The sequence below is a fragment of the Atta cephalotes genome (genome assembly GCF_000143395.1).
Source record: "Atta cephalotes unplaced genomic scaffold scaffold00012, whole genome shotgun sequence".
Lineage (NCBI taxonomy): Eukaryota > Metazoa > Arthropoda > Insecta > Hymenoptera > Formicidae > Atta > Atta cephalotes.
In genome coordinates this window covers 3052305-3068846 of record NW_012130076.1, presented here as the reverse complement: position 1 = coordinate 3068846, position 16542 = coordinate 3052305, and the positions used below count along the sequence as shown (strand labels likewise).

General features: G+C 30.4%; 1 protein-coding gene across 1 annotated transcript in view; it reads left to right on the top strand.

Moving 5' to 3' along the window:
- The first annotated feature begins 957 nt into the window (after positions 1-957).
- LOC105617342 (synaptotagmin-6-like) overlaps positions 958-16542 on the top strand; it is a 35560-nt gene continuing 19975 nt past the window's right edge. Inside the window, exon 1 of the mRNA XM_012198904.1 lies at positions 958-1048. Coding sequence (XP_012054294.1) covers positions 958-1048 — 91 coding nt within the window. The remainder of the gene's footprint in view (positions 1049-16542) is intronic.

Below are 16542 nucleotides of genomic sequence, written 5' to 3'. Positions count from 1 at the left end.
TTAAATAAATAGATTTATTCTTAATAATTATATATATTTTTACATATTAATAATATGTAAATAATATGTAAAATAATATTTCTCTCTTTCTTTCTCTTTTTCCTTTCTCTTGATTTCTCTGAATTGTTAATTATGCATAAATTAAATTCATTAAATTATCATGCTTTAACAAGAATAATTGCAAGTCAGTGACAATGACAGGACATGACAAAACGTATAAGTTAACGAGCTAAAGTAAAACATAGATGGTGAAAGGAAGGAGAGGAAATTGGAGAAGAAATAGGAGTAAAAGAGAGAAAGGAAGAGCGCGTGATGACGGAATGCAAGAGGGAAGTATTATCCGGCACGAGTCACCAACGGAGACCTTCACCGAGACCGAGGAAGGTCGACATTGCCCTGTGCTATGTGCTATGTGTTATGTGCTCGTAGCACCCCTCCCCTATGGTAGCGGCAGGCAGGAGCACCCTCGGTAGTATCAACCATCATGAGCAAGAGCAGCGGCAGCAGCAACAGCGGTAGAGATAACAGCAACCCCCTGCCGTCCTATCACGCGGCATAAAGAGAATCATCGCCATCACCACCACGTTATCATCACTACCACTACAATCTTCTTTCCTGCTTACTGCGCTCACCCTGGCCTAGAGAGATAGCCTTGCTCCTGTGTGACGACTTGACGAGGGTGAGAGAAGCGACCGTGGCAACGGGGGATACACGAGGGTCAAGAAGGGTGAAGTGCGGGGTTCGGTGAAGGGGGATGGACGCAGGCGCAAACGCAGACGCAATAAGCGAACGAAACGGCGCCGAGCATTCCGGCAACGCCAGACAACGCGGCACAATCGAGACGAGATAATCTATCTCTCTTTCTCTCTCTTTCTCTCTCTCTCTCATTGTGGAACGGAGCTTTAAAATATCCTTGTGACCATTCACCTACACAGTCAGTCCGATCGTGTACCGAAGATGGGAGTTGTGAAGACGGCGTCGGAGAGCATCCTCGAGGAGACCGTGATGCCGAGCGAGGAAGCGAATTACTCGCAGCAGGGTTACGCCGGTAAGGGAGCGGATTTCTTTTTCCTAGTTTTACTGGATCACGCGAGGTCGTAGTCGGCCTGAATCCGACGGAGCGCAAGGCGAGCGCACCCCATGTAATAGGGTATCAGGTGTCGCGATCAAGGTCACCTTGTTCGCTCGCTCCTTCGTTCGGTTTCAGACCGGCTTCAGCACAGGAATTCGTATTACTCGCAACACCGTAGCTTTAAAGGCGATGTGGCGAGCCACCCACCCGAGACCGACTGCTAACAGGTGTTTGGAGATACAGATATACCGCCTGCGGTGTTCTCGTGCACCAATACCGTTGAGGAAATCCGATCTTAGTCGTTGTAACGTTAGATTATCGAGCACCGACTTAAAGTCACAATTTATGGGACTCTAGGGAATGCTAACAATATTGTTTGATAACAAATTGTTCGGTCATTCCATCGATTGATTGACTAATTAACAGGTATCGAATTAGTTCATGTCTTAAGCTAATTTAAACTAAGATATAGACAAAAATATTATTTAAACATTAAATTGATAGAGAGATTAAAATTTGATATATTGGATCGTACATTAAAGGTTAACTACTGCATCGTTTTCTGATAGATTAAAATGCATACCAACTAAATCATACGCGTATATACTGAACTTTGTCTCAAAATTAAAGCGATATGTGAATGATGTTCTATCTTATACGTTAATATTGGCGCGACTAATGTGCTAATGTCGTGACTTGAGTGTGGTTGCGCATGCATGCTTTCAGTACGAAAAAGCAAGGCTTTAACACTATTTATACTTGTAAGAATCGATAAGTGCGATAAAGTTTTACAAAGAACAAAGCGACTTTGCTTCTACATTCCCCCGCTTTGTGACAGTATTGGCGGAAATTAACAGGTGGGATAAATATATTGTCTGTCGATCATTCGCGTAGGGAAATATCTGATCCAGATCTATTTTCAATACGGATATTACATTGTATTGATTAAAACAGGGTTACAGTAAACTGACCCAATTTCTGGTCGGTAGGCGCAAGAGTTTCGAATCGATTAGGCCGCGGCAATTAAAGTTACGTAGAACATTTGCAAGCTAATTGACCACATTACATTTTCTTAACTTTCAAGTTTATTTTCATATGTGATCCGAAAATAATTTACATTTATCTCACGATTCCCCGTTTATTTTTACGGCCGAATTATTCATAAAATCGCTCGACTCCGACACAAAGATTTTCATATTTTCATATTTTTTTCATATCATAATAAAGTTAAAATAAAAGGCAAGGCAGTGTTGTGTTAATGTATCTTTGTATAAAAAAATATTCTATATTAAACACAGGTATTATATTAAACAGGTAAATTATATTTTACTACATGGACTTTTAATTCATATATTGTTTATTTTACAAAAATAACACACTTTGAGAATACATCATACGGCGATAAAATACACAAAATAATTGTGGAATTTTTATCCTTGGCCTCATAACTGCTAAGTGGTTCAATAGAGACTTACGATCTTTCGTGATGTAGTTTCCAGAAGAAACTACATTTAGATATGCGCTTCCGTAAAAAGCCATAAAGAAAATTGATAAGATACTGAAAAATGTATAGTTTCGCATAGCACTTGATATACTATCCGTTATCACAATAACGATATTAATATATTATCTGCATAATAAAGTTGCACAGAGTGTATAATTTAATTTGTAACGTCAATTAATTAACATAACTTTACATAACTTTACAAAAACGAAATAAATTTTTGTAAACAAAACAAACAATTTTTATGAATTTGTTTTTAATACTAAGTTACTATCTTGCTTTTGTTATAAAAAAATACATTATCACGAACTATTTTCATTAACGCTGTAAATCAAATCTGCTGTCTTTTAATCTTTCATCTGTTCGATAAATAGCCATATTATGATCTAGAAAGGTATACATTAAACTATGGGTAGAGTTAGGTAAGTCAATGTTTACCAGCCCGACTCCAAATTTAACAGACCGAAAATTAGACACGTTCCGAGAGTCGAGAAAATAATTGCAAAGGTAATTATACAGGAGGATCGTCTATTGCCAGTTAATGCAATATTTCCTTATTGTCGTTATTATGTCATTTTAATATATCTCAGATTGTAAAAAATGTGATAATCAAAAATTACATTTAAAAAATGATGATAATTTTTTCCGTTGGTTGGCTTTATAAAACGACCGATTTAGCATTCTGTATTTGTAACAACTTTTGAAGTGATTACAGTTGTGTAAGCTTTTCATAGACACAATCTATCTAATCAAGGACTGTAAACTCGTTGAAATCCTTTCCAAGAAATTGCACGTGCACAGATTCTAAACATTTATAGCAAAGATTTTTCTTTGTTATATACATAAGCTCTTCTTACATATATCTATTTCTCAATGAAAGTTAATCCGATTTACTCTTTATTTCCTTTTAATGCAATTGATGCGTGTGTAAAATGCGATTTCGTATCTAAGAGATAAATCCCTCGCATCGAACGGTCAGCTTGAAACTCCTGCGTGTTGCACAACAGAATACTATAAGCGCTTGAATCCAAAATCAAATGTAAGGATATAGAATATTTACATAGAATATTACATAAAATTTACATATATTTAACGTAATGATGAGAAAGTTATGAAAAATTACAATATTTTTTTAATACTGAATATGTGATCTAATTTAAAAAAAATACGTAGTAAGAGAGAAGAGATTATTTAAGTACGTTATGTTATATTTAGTTCACATTGCACGTGTCTAAAGACAAAGTCACGTATGGATGAATATCGGCATTATTGGGTTAAAAAAATAATGTTCATAAAAAAAATCGTCACAGTTAAGTTAACATAGTTATTATGCATGATGAGTTGATATTGAATATCAAAGAATATTTATATTGAACATCTTTTATTTAGGTATGTAGGAATTCGTAATCTAAAATAAGATACATTAAAAGACCAAATGTATTATTAATAAGGAATAAAAATTAACCCTTGGAACTCACTTAATTATAAATATCTTCGTCAAAAATATTAAATAATTAAAATTTTATAATGTTACATCTGCAAATTTAGATTGTTCTCATTAGAATTACTTAGCACTTACTTAATTTTTATGTCATTTTGATTTCTCAAAATTAATTAGTGTCTTTTAATTATCATAAATTAAATAGGTCTTCCCCAGTAACTAGATTACAAATTTTAACATCATCTCCGGAGAATTAATAATTGGTAGGATATGATGAATATATTGAAATGCAATTGAATTTTTGTCTTTAATTCGTTATGTTAAGTATCCAGATTAGTAAGAATTTACTATCTACTTTAAGCTATCCACGCAAGTTTCGCTTCCGATTTCGTCGGTAGTTTGTTCAGTAGAAACCAATTCCTCCTTTTCAGAATCATCTTTTGAGTATGAAAAATTTGATGATTTCTGTTCGAGTATTGACGTCGCATCTTCTTTTCTAACCGCATTTACTTTTCTGTCCGCGTCTTGCATTCGTCTTTTTCTTATTTTGTCCATGATGAATAATTCATCCTGCTTTTTGAGGAATTGTGTTACGTCCAATCCTTCCCTTGGAAGGACATTTTGTTGTCGGCTGATAGCATCCAAGAGCATGCTCATTGTTTCCGTGTAATCCGGATCGAACATCCTTCCCTCAGGATTCTTTTTGAATAAATACTCGGCCTGAAACGAGAATATATTCGAATATATTCGGAATATATTCCTCAATGTAATATTTTACCCGTGAGTTTAGATGTCGAATATAATAACGATAAAATATTTTGATATATGCAAAATTCATAATAAATCTGATAAATTAATTAAACTTGCAAATAAAATGCAGTATAAAGTGTCAATTAATTATAAAGCAAAATATTGCGGGAAGCGTTTTATTACAAATGGAAATGACTTAAAAGCATTTCAACTTACACAATTCTCTTTTCAATTAAAATGCGTATACGGAACTTTTTCTGACTGTTGCAGTTTTTATATAATTAACCCGGCAGTGATCCTGCATTCTTCACCCGTATGCGAGAATACGCAAGAGTGTATTAGGGTCGACTTCATAATCTATTTAGAAACAGGTCGTGTGTCATCTACAACCGATATTACGACCCACTTTCCCTCTCAATGTCATTCGTTCTATTACGCTTGGATTTTTGCATCAGAATTCTTCTCGCGATTCTACATACAACCTACGCGTCGATTTACCTTCACCGTTTCAATTCTGCGCATTATCGTGAGAGCTTTGCCGTTGTTTTATTTCTAACTGCAACAATGATTGACATAACAATGCGGGTATCATTAATGCTGCTACATAGTTTTGCCGTAAACAATACCTAATGCGAGATCGTTCGACAATAAACGGAAATGGAGAATCTTGATCGACATTTATGAAATGTGAAAGTTATAGGATATTACGCGGAAGACCATTACTTATTATTAAGTTTGTTTATTATATTTGTTGTTTATTATAGGAATGCGTTAAACTACGTCAATTCCATTATTTTCTATTATTATACCAAATTGATAATTTACGAATTTAGTAATTAATAGTGATAGAAATTTAATGATGTTCCTTTTGCATTGTGTTTTAAACAACTAATGAATCTACCTGAATATTAACACCAGCATGAGGTTTGCCGCGCTGTTAATAAATTAGTTACTGCTACGGTAAGCGTCATCTCTATATTTTACATCAGCATGAATATCTACGTAACGCCAATACAATACAGTCAATACGCCCTTGTATGTATCACACAATGCTCTCTTTCTTCTCTCTCTTTAACAAATGAAAATATAAGTCTAATGTATCGTAAATAATATTACGTATAAGAGATAATTTTAAAATGTTTTTAAAAATTAAAAAATGTTTTCACTCAAAAATGTTTTCAAATTTAATAATTTAATAATTTCTTTCTGCGTTATGTTTTGAATTACTAATGATTATATCTGAATATTAATATTAGTTTGCATGAGATTTGTTTATATATATTTTTATATATATTATATATACTGTTAATAAATTAATTATTGTTACAAGAGGATCTTTTTATATTTTATTTAATGCAGAGAATGAATGCAGAGAATTTAAAAAAGACTATTAGCAATTAGCTATTAATCAATATTCCTTTTATATTATATTAAATAAAGGTATATTAGTTTGTTTTTTGTTTTAAAACAACATGCCATTTTCCTTTATTGATTTTCTTTAATATATTACTGTTAATAAATTAATTACTGTTACAAAAAAGGTCTTTCTATATTTTATTAATTAATACAAAAAAATTATTCATAAAAAAGATTATTAGCAATTAACTATTAACCAGTGTTATTTCCATATTATATTAAATAAAGATATTAATCTATTTTTTAATACAATATGCATTGATTTTCTTTAATATATTTTCTCTCTCCAGTAATATTCACATACAATTTAATGTTTTTTATTCAATTTTCTCCCATACATCGATATTGCGAAATATTTTTTAATAGATATATCTGCTGTTACATCGTTATGATAGCGAAAGGCTTAAATTGAAATTTTATAGAGATTCGTTAATTGAAAATTGAAACATTACAACGTAAAAAGGCTTTTATTGTGTAATTTTTCAAAATTCTTTATTTTCTTACAAAAAGAACTGTCGAAAGTAATCGAAAGTATAAATAATTTGACCAAGTATTTGCTCTATTTTAAAACTCGTTAACTCATTATTTCTCGCCAAAATTATCTGTCGAGACGACGATGCTGCAATTTGTGAAAGCATAACATCTTGTTACATCGCTCATTTTATTTATAGCAGTGTAAATATTATATTACGTTGCATTCATAATTTTAACATAGTCATGACGTCACATTTCGCACATTCCCCATCATTATTAATTTTCCTCTGTAACTTGGTCCGCGCAACCGGCAGCACGCTCTTATGCAAGAATATCTAAAGATACTGGCTTATTGTTGCGTTATCGTGTTCTATTACCTTACAATCTCGTATTCGCTTGTGTCTCGATATTTCCCAAACAACGTTAGAATCTTGTTTTGTTTGCACACAGTCCGCATAGAAATGATCACATTATCTATACGTCTAAGAGTGTTTTATCATATTGCGCAGTGACACAGGTAATAATGAGAGTATATGAAAATTTAGTTAAGACTACACAAGTCCAATGTAATATTTAGAATAGAAAACAATACATCTACATGTATGATCTCAATAGTCACGGTTTTTTTTTTCGTAATTACACGAAATGGTAACTGAAAGTACTTAATAAATCGATTTCGAATATATGAAGAGAATACGATTAAATCTTTGTAAATCGAATTTGTGATAGTTCACAAGGCAAAACAAAATTCACAATACAAAACTTTACTAAAAATACTAAAGACTGTCAAAAAAGTTTATAATAAATATAAGTTACTACAATACAGATTGTGACAACACTTTGTGACAACGTGAAAAAAATACTGGTATATCAAAATTTCATCAGACGATGATTCACCAGATTTAGAAATCGGTATCTAAATAATTGAGGTAATATAATGAAATTTTTATCAGATAGCCAATATATTTTTCTCCATCTAATTCGCAGCTTGTGATGGAAAATATATAGTCGCAATATTCTTAAAATTTGAAATTTTTGTGCACTCAGAGAAAGATATAATAATGACAATTATAAAGGTGACAACTGCACAAGTTAAATTATGCATAGCTGAGTAAACTAATGCGCATAATTAAATAAACTGTGTAATAGTTGCAACAATTATGAAATAATTTATTTAGCTATGTACATTAATTCTGCATTAATTCTACACATAATACTTATCACTTTCATAGTTACTACCATTACGTCTTTTCTCTGAGTATGATGAAGAAGATAGATCTCCCCAGTGTCTTCATAAACCATACCAACCATAAGAAGGATATAAAAGAAGCTTTTGGAAGCTCAGGTCAATAGATGAATGGAAGAAATTCTATTTTTCTTATCACTAAAAGAGATTACGGAATGATATATTCGTAAATGTTCCTCAATAAACAATAATTTCGAATTGCTTTATCCATTTTATCCCTACATTATTCCTTGGCTTTCTGAAACTGCATTTATATGAAATGATTATCTTTTAAATAATGAATTCTGAAGATTGGACATATTGCTACAATATCATACTAATTTCTATACTAATTTCGAATCATTGGAAAAAACGTTGAATGCGAATTTATTTTATCGACATTGTATCTCCCTCTGTCCTACCTTCTTTCCGTCTCTTCTTTTTTTCTCCTCATATCTTTTCTTATTCTTGCTATGACTTTTACCTATCCGTTTATGAAACTATCTATAGACAATGAGAACTTTCTATTACCAATTTTTAATGAAAAAAAATCACTGTCTAAAAGAAAACATTATAATATAAGAAAGTAGACAAGAACTTTCTCCTATGTAGGCAATTTTAAGATTGAAGGAAATAGAAAATTGGAAAAATGAAGATCTAGGTGATGAGATTCGTCATTCGCAAAAAGATTGTAAAGCGGATTACAGTGTTCGCGTCGACAAAATTTATCTCAGCAATATCAAGAATATGCCGTATATTTATTTTTTAGTTAAATAATTGCAATCTATAAATATTTATATATACGTTTATATAAAAAATTGTTTAAAATATTTTATTTCAAAATATTTTATTTATTAAAAAGTTGAAATATATGTAAAATTAAGTGAATACACAAAATATATTTAAAAAAACGAAATTTGTCTAACACTGAATTTGCGATAATTCAGATTGCGTTTGTATGATCTTTGAAGAGATCTATCGTGAATAATAAAATGAATTAAGACGATTACTGAAGCTGATAGTGAAAAAAATTGCTTATGCCCTTTGCGTTTCCCCGTAATAGCGGACCGATCAAAACCGACGAAGCTCGAAATCACGAAATTATAGATAGAAGGTCTCGATATAGTCGACAGAGAGCTAAGAGAACGGTCATGCTCTTATTCCCCTCGTAGTTCGATGCTCCGGAGTGGAACGGCATCTAATCGCGAGCAACAACCTATCGATTTCCACGGGAACGGGATTTGAAGTGTGAAAGTTGTTCTCGCATTTGCACATGTGAAAATGTTCCTTTCGCGGCGATTGCCGAACTGTGTCGAAAATCTAACGGAATTCTCTGGTTTGGCGATTTCTTAGAGTATTCTTACACCGAATAGGAACGGATTCCCAACGGAATTTTATTCGATAGACATGTCGTGTGCCTAATGCTTTCATTCCACCATTAATTGCAATCGCACATATCTACACGCGCGCACGTCCGTGAGTTATCATTTTTTTATAATTAACCTGTAATTTTTTTATAATTAACCTAGAAACATGTATTTTTGATGCTAAAGAAATATGTAGGTTCTTGGGATACACCAAGTTTATTATTAATTTTAGAGGAAATTTTAAACTATATAAAAAAGTTTTACTATATAAAAAATTGCAACGCTAGATAAATATAGTACAATAATTAATCTACATAAGTAAAACAAAATAATAAAAAAAAATTGTGAAACATAAAATTATTTCAATTTATTACGTTATGTAAAAATTAGAAAAGTGTTCCAGGGTTACCAGAATCCATATGTTTTAGTTAATTCGAGTAAATTCAAGCATAAATTTTCGTTTGAAACGTCATTTAAATTTACCAATTATTATTTAAAACTTTTAAATGACAAAAGTTATTACAGTAATAGTTTAATCTCGGAGTATCTCTGCTCATTTAAATGAGATATTGTTATATTTATTCAACAAAATTTTATAAATCTTTTAAATATAACGAGATATTTTTTAAATTACTTGTTGAGATTGTGATGAAAAAAAATACACTGCGATGTAATATCCTTAATGGATGTTACATCCTTAATGGATGATGTAGATTTTTAAACTTTCAAAAAAAAACAACATACATTTGACAATATAAAATCTTTCAATAATTTAAAACATATATAATATTTCGTCAACAAATTTTTTACAATGCCCAAGATCATATAACTTTTTTTCTTTTGAATTTGATTATTTCACCATGAACTGATTATAACAATGTCATAGAATTATTGACATGAAATTCGAGCATATGTTATGAAATGTATTATCTTGTTTTGCAATAATTATTGATGTACATTTGTGTAAAAAAGCTTATCTTTTAACTCTTGTATTCTCGGACGGTTAATAATTTTTCGTCCGAGGGATAATCAAACGTCTTGTCGTTTTTTCGGATATGCCAAATGAACTGTGAATTTAATTGAATTAAAAATGGGTCATGACGTAATTTTATTTCAGAGTTTCTTCAGTACAACGAGCTAAATTCATTTAAACTGATGGGTTTAGTTCGTCGGAACGCAGCGATACTATAATTTATTTCTCATAGCACATTGTGCGAGTTTGGCAAGTTAATTTTATTGTATTTCTATGCGACGTTTTTCGCTTTTACTTTACGTAATTTCAAATTATTATCTCAATTACCAACAAACCAGTAATTGGCGACACTTATGATGAAACGAGTGTACGAGTAGTTACATCGTTTTTCGTAATTGAATACAGTACGGTATTTCTGTAGTAATAATAGAATCAGGAACGTTGATAAAAGATAACAAACGATGATATATACTAACGAGAAAGTCTATTGGATCCTCTGGTCGTAACTTTGCCACTTCTATCAAAGCTTCTGTCAGCGTTGGAAAAACATACTCCATCAGATATTGGCGTAACGGCTCTGCTAAAATACAAAGTCTCTCCTCCTCCTCTAATTTTAACTTCTCCATCAGGTCTGTCTGTAAAAGACAATACTTTATTGATCACGCGATTTATATTACTGGATTACATGGCATATGCTGCTGAGAGTCGAAGAAATTTGAATCCAAATGAATTCATTTTATCCTTTCTCCTGGAGCTGACAGTGGAATCTATTAGATTCATTTAGTTATAAATCTTTGTCAAAAATATTGAATTTAATCTTCTTTATGTTAAATCTGCAAATTTGGATTATTATTGAATTAATTATTACTTAATACTTATTCTTGTTTATATGCCATTTTGGTATCTTGAAATTAATTTAAGCCTTTTAATCATTTCTTATATTAATTTTACAGCTCTAGTATTAATTACAGATTTTGGCGATTTTACAAAAGAAAGTTAATTTAGAGGACACATATCTTGCAATTTTCATTTTACATAAAATAATCATGAGTAGGAGAAAGATTTGAACTATATAATAAACATGTCATAAGATGAGTATTTTACGATGGGTATTTTACTAACACAAGAAAAGAAATCTTGTTAAAATCTAGATAATTTAATATTTGTGTTATATGACATTTTAAAAATTTGTTCTCGATTCTTGTATTTGCTCTGAATAATTATCGTTGTATAATTATGATTTTACAAAGAGTCATCTTATGATGACCGCCAACCGTGATCGATACGCATTTGCATTTGCCGCTAGTTTGAATCGCTAATGTATAAACTACAAATATAAACTTCGTATGTAAAAAAATCCCATAAACTTCAAACGCGACTAATCTAGTCGCGTAATTTTGCCAGATACACAGATTGCAAAAAATAGATTAATATTGCAAGCGAGTACTTCAACTCATCCGGTTCATTTAATCTTTATATCCGCTTACAAACTATTAATTCGCCTTCAAAAATGATTTTCAGATTTGAAAATTTTATACTGATTTGCAAAACAATATAATATGCGTTGCAAACATCTATAGCGGAAATATGGGAAATGTTGGCCTAGTAGAAATATTCATCGTTATACAGGCATCACCAGGATCAATAGCGTGGCGTTCATGGTACGATTTCATTGAAAGAAAAGCCGAATATCTGCTTTCAGAATCATACCCAGTTAAGCAGAAACTTACTAATTCATGCTGAATTATGTTGGATAGATTAAAACTCGCTTATGACAAACATACATTGCAATAGTATAAAAAAAGAAATAAGAAAATTATCATATACTCACTTTATAAATTATATTATACTAGTTATTGCAAATATGAATTTATTTTCATTGAATCAAATATATTATATCAGTTTATACTTTAAACAACTAAAGGACCGTTTGGCAATTTTAATAATTAAAATGGCTTATATAAATAATTTATGTAAATCGGCAAATCTGATATTAAAATATTAATATCAATTTTGTGAATTAATTTATTGTCTGTACCGTACTAATTCAATAATTTCTTGAACATATGAACATTAATAGAAAATGAGGAATAAATTAAAATATATTTAATTACATATAGTTTTAAAATTTAATTTTTCTATGTATTGAAAGTATTTACAAACCCATTCCATTTCACGCTGTCTTTTAAGTTCCAAAATTTCTCGCTCTTTTTGCAATTCTTCTTCCATTTCAGCAGCTTGTGTTTCTGCTTCAATACGTTTCCATTTAATTTCCATTTCCTCAGCTGTTGGTCCTAGATGGAAAAAAAATATTTCAATGTTGTAACTTCTAATATTATCTAAGAAATAAAATTATGGAAGAACAAACATAATAAGTTAATAATAATAGATTCCAAAGTAATAAATAAATTTTATAAGATCTCTTTAATTGCAAAAGCTTTTTTCATCATCGTAATATTGAATCAAATAAAAAGTAACTTTCATATTATTTTATTAATTCGTACAAGAACGTACAATATCTTTGGTTAACACTAATTGAACTGTTATTTCTTTTTTGTAGATCGCAGATATTATTACGAACAAAGAAAAAACGAATTAAGATTGTCCAGTGGCGAAAGAGTCGACCTTTAGCTAACGAGAAATACAAGCATATTAAAAATTAAGGCCGCTGAAATGATTACTTGATATTTTGAAGAAAGTTTTCATCTCATGATTCAACAGCTTCATTAAAGAATAAGTCCTCTTTAATAAATTTCATTTTGAACAATAGGAGATATTATCCCGTGACATTTATCTTTTCGTCAGTTTAGACATGACTAGGAATAATGGACGTATGGTAGCAGAATATGCGCAATAATATTGGAAACGGATAAAAGATGTTGATGCGCGAATTACAAAGTATGGAAAAAATTGATATGATGTATAATCGAGAGAGAGAATATGAATTATCGCGCACCGTAATTTCTGGGTTTTCCTAATTTTTCCAGGCACTGATAAATCGTTGGAAACATATTCGGGCAAGTGTCAGTTTCCACAGAGATGATAAGTGGATGGATTTCTATTTCGTCGAATAATTGTAATGGCGTGTTATCGTCCGTATTTCTCTCCCTAGAATATCAAATGTGTGCACATATAACTTTTGTAACAAATAAACTTACACATTTTACGATCATTAAGTTTTTTTTACACAAACTGCATTTGCATAATTTTATCTGTTTGTTTGCACAACGTAAAAAAAAATTTTGTAAATCACAGTAATGATTAATTTATTTTATTATTTAAATTATTACTTAAATACAATTATTATTTAAATACAGTTTGCAGAAAAATAGAAGCAAGTTTTTATTAATATATAAAAAACATAAAAAGCATTCAACTGAAAATTCTTTAATCAAATTAAAGTCGCTCGAACGAGTCCTGTTTTAAGTTGTGCCGTAGCGTAAAATAACTAAATTGTCGCGTAATTTTTAACTTATCGTGACGTATTTGATTTTTTTCACTTATTATATATTTTTTTGTGAATGTAATCGATCTTTATGCATTTTCAATCCCATTTGCGCGAGATTGGAAGTTAACTTCAATATCGATTTCTTTGTCAAAGCTATCATGATATGAATAAACTGCAGTTTTCTTTTTATGAATGTAGACACTTTTAAGCCATAGATATTTCTTTTCTATCTCGCATACATGATTAATATCTACCTGTATTCTCTCATGCGTCGTAGCATGTGTTCCTCCGTATAATGTGTGTTTTGTATTTCACTTTCTGGACGATTTATGATTCGTTCCTTTAAAAACTCGTCACTCGCTTCTAGAACGATGATCAATTCCGGTAGAATTGCCGTATTAACATTTCTGATTTCAACATTGTCATCCATTTTTACTTTGATTTCTTCTAAATCGTCTTTGCTGATCAAAAATAGATTCTTGGCGTGTTCAAGGGTCTTCGGGTGTCCATCCATCACGTAACCTTGATTCAAGCAGTCCTTCGAATTCAACCGGTGTAGGAACAACCTTTAACGTTAATTGATATTTCTATTATCATCTTTTTAACAATACAAAATCGTTAGTTAATATAATAATATTAATTGAATTATTTGTTTTAAAAGATAAATTTTAAATCTTATTAAAATTAATATTTTAAATTTACAACTACAAAATTTAACAGATTTAATTTTAACCTGCATTTAATCTTCTGGAGCTGACAGGTCTATTGAATCTATTGAATCATTCAATTAAATATAATTGAGTACTATACAATAATTTTTAATTTGTAGATATAATAAAGAATGTATGTTACAAAGTGTGAATTAGTTATTAAAGTAAACTTAGTATTCACACATATACACATTATTTTTTATACGAATTATGTTATTTTGAAATTAATGAATACGTTTCAATTAACATAAGTTAAATGAATTTCACAGATTCAACATCGGTAACAGATTTTGACATCAATTCCGAAGGAGTAAATGTACCGTTTCTAGGTAAACAATTTAAATATTATTTCCGACTTAAGTATTTTCTTGCAATATGTTACATCTATGTTACAAAGTTGGCGAAGCGTGGTTTGTAATCTACGATATATAATGAAATTTATTCTACAATGTTGGATAGATATTTACGTCAAAACTTTGATGTGTATATTGTGTAACTTATCTGACAAGGGAATACGTAACGTCAAAAAAGTATATAACGTTTTATGCTCTAACTGTATCTAGCTACTCCATTAGTTCCAGAAAGTAGAAAAAATGTACAAGAATGCATGTTCATTTATTACAAATTCGCACGTTTTTTTATTATATATGCATTGTCGACGCATCGATCTGAATGGAACGTAACACAGGAGCACGTAAATGAATTCGCTTTTTATGCAATTAGCGTTTTCGGAGGAAGCCATTCTAACTTTAACGTGAACTGGACCATTGCATCATTATGCCATTAATTAGATAACGTTTCGGCGTTAATGTGATTACAGCACCACAACGCAGGAAACGAAGCTGATTAACGATGTAAATTTTCTAAATACGAGCTTGTGAAGCTAAGCTCAAATAAACGTTGCTGAAAGCATAGCAGAATTTGTAGAATTAGCACATTATAATATTTAATAATCACTTATTTAAGATGGTATCATCGAGACGGCCTTTATTCACTGTCATGTTGATCTTGATCTCATACAATTCTTTTTTCAATCTTGCTAGGTTGACCTTTCTTTTATTGTCTATTTCTTCTTGAGTTTTTTTATTCTCATCGTTTCCTGCGCTTTCTGTATCCTTCAAGTCATCTTGTCGTTTTATATCTGCTTCCACAGCTTCAATTTCGTTGACCTTAGAATCATGATTGTTAATTGTTATATACAGAATGCGTATTGATAACAATTGGTCTTTTCGCGAATAAATACACGCTCACCAATTTTTGCATTGTATCAAAGATCAATGTTTCCACATGAATATAATGTATTCCATAATAATCTGCGAGATATCGAGCAACCCGTGTTTTCCCAGATGCTGGCGGACCAAGAACGATTATTTTCACTGGGTGTAGATTTCGTGCTGTTTTATATTCATTTATGACTATGTCTACAACGTCTCTAAATGGCATCTCAAAATACCAATGTATTTGGTCAATAATATACACGGGATCGATGTTTAAATCCACTGTCATTTGGTCATATATCTGCTGTGACACTTCTGGCAACAAAAGAGCTTCTTTTTTCGATACGTATTTTACATTACCGGTAGTTAAGCCTTGACTGATTTTCTGTTTACAAACATATTAGATAAAAATGCTTTATGTATCGAAATACATTTATTTTTAATTTTCTCATTTTGTTTTGCAATATTTTAAAAATTTATTTTACTTTTAAAAGCCTTCTTTTCACTTTATATTGGAAGTTACAATCTGACTGACTTTCTATTTACAATCACATTAATCGGAAATTAAAAATACTTTATGTGTAGCAATACATTTAATTTTTAATTCCTTATTTTTGCAATTTCTTGAAAATTCTTAATATTTTACTTTTAAAAAGATATAAAAAAGTAAAAATACATAATTATCTTATATATAATCTATAATATATAATTTATTTATATATAGGTATAATCTATATACATATACAATTATTGTACAATTTTTAATTATACAACATTGTACACTTTTAATACTTTCTCCACTAAATAATATCACATTATCTTTTAAAAATAAAATGAATGTATAATNTTAAAATATATATATATATATATATATATATATATATATATATATATAATAATATAATAATANATATCANAATAATATANANATATTATTATTTATAT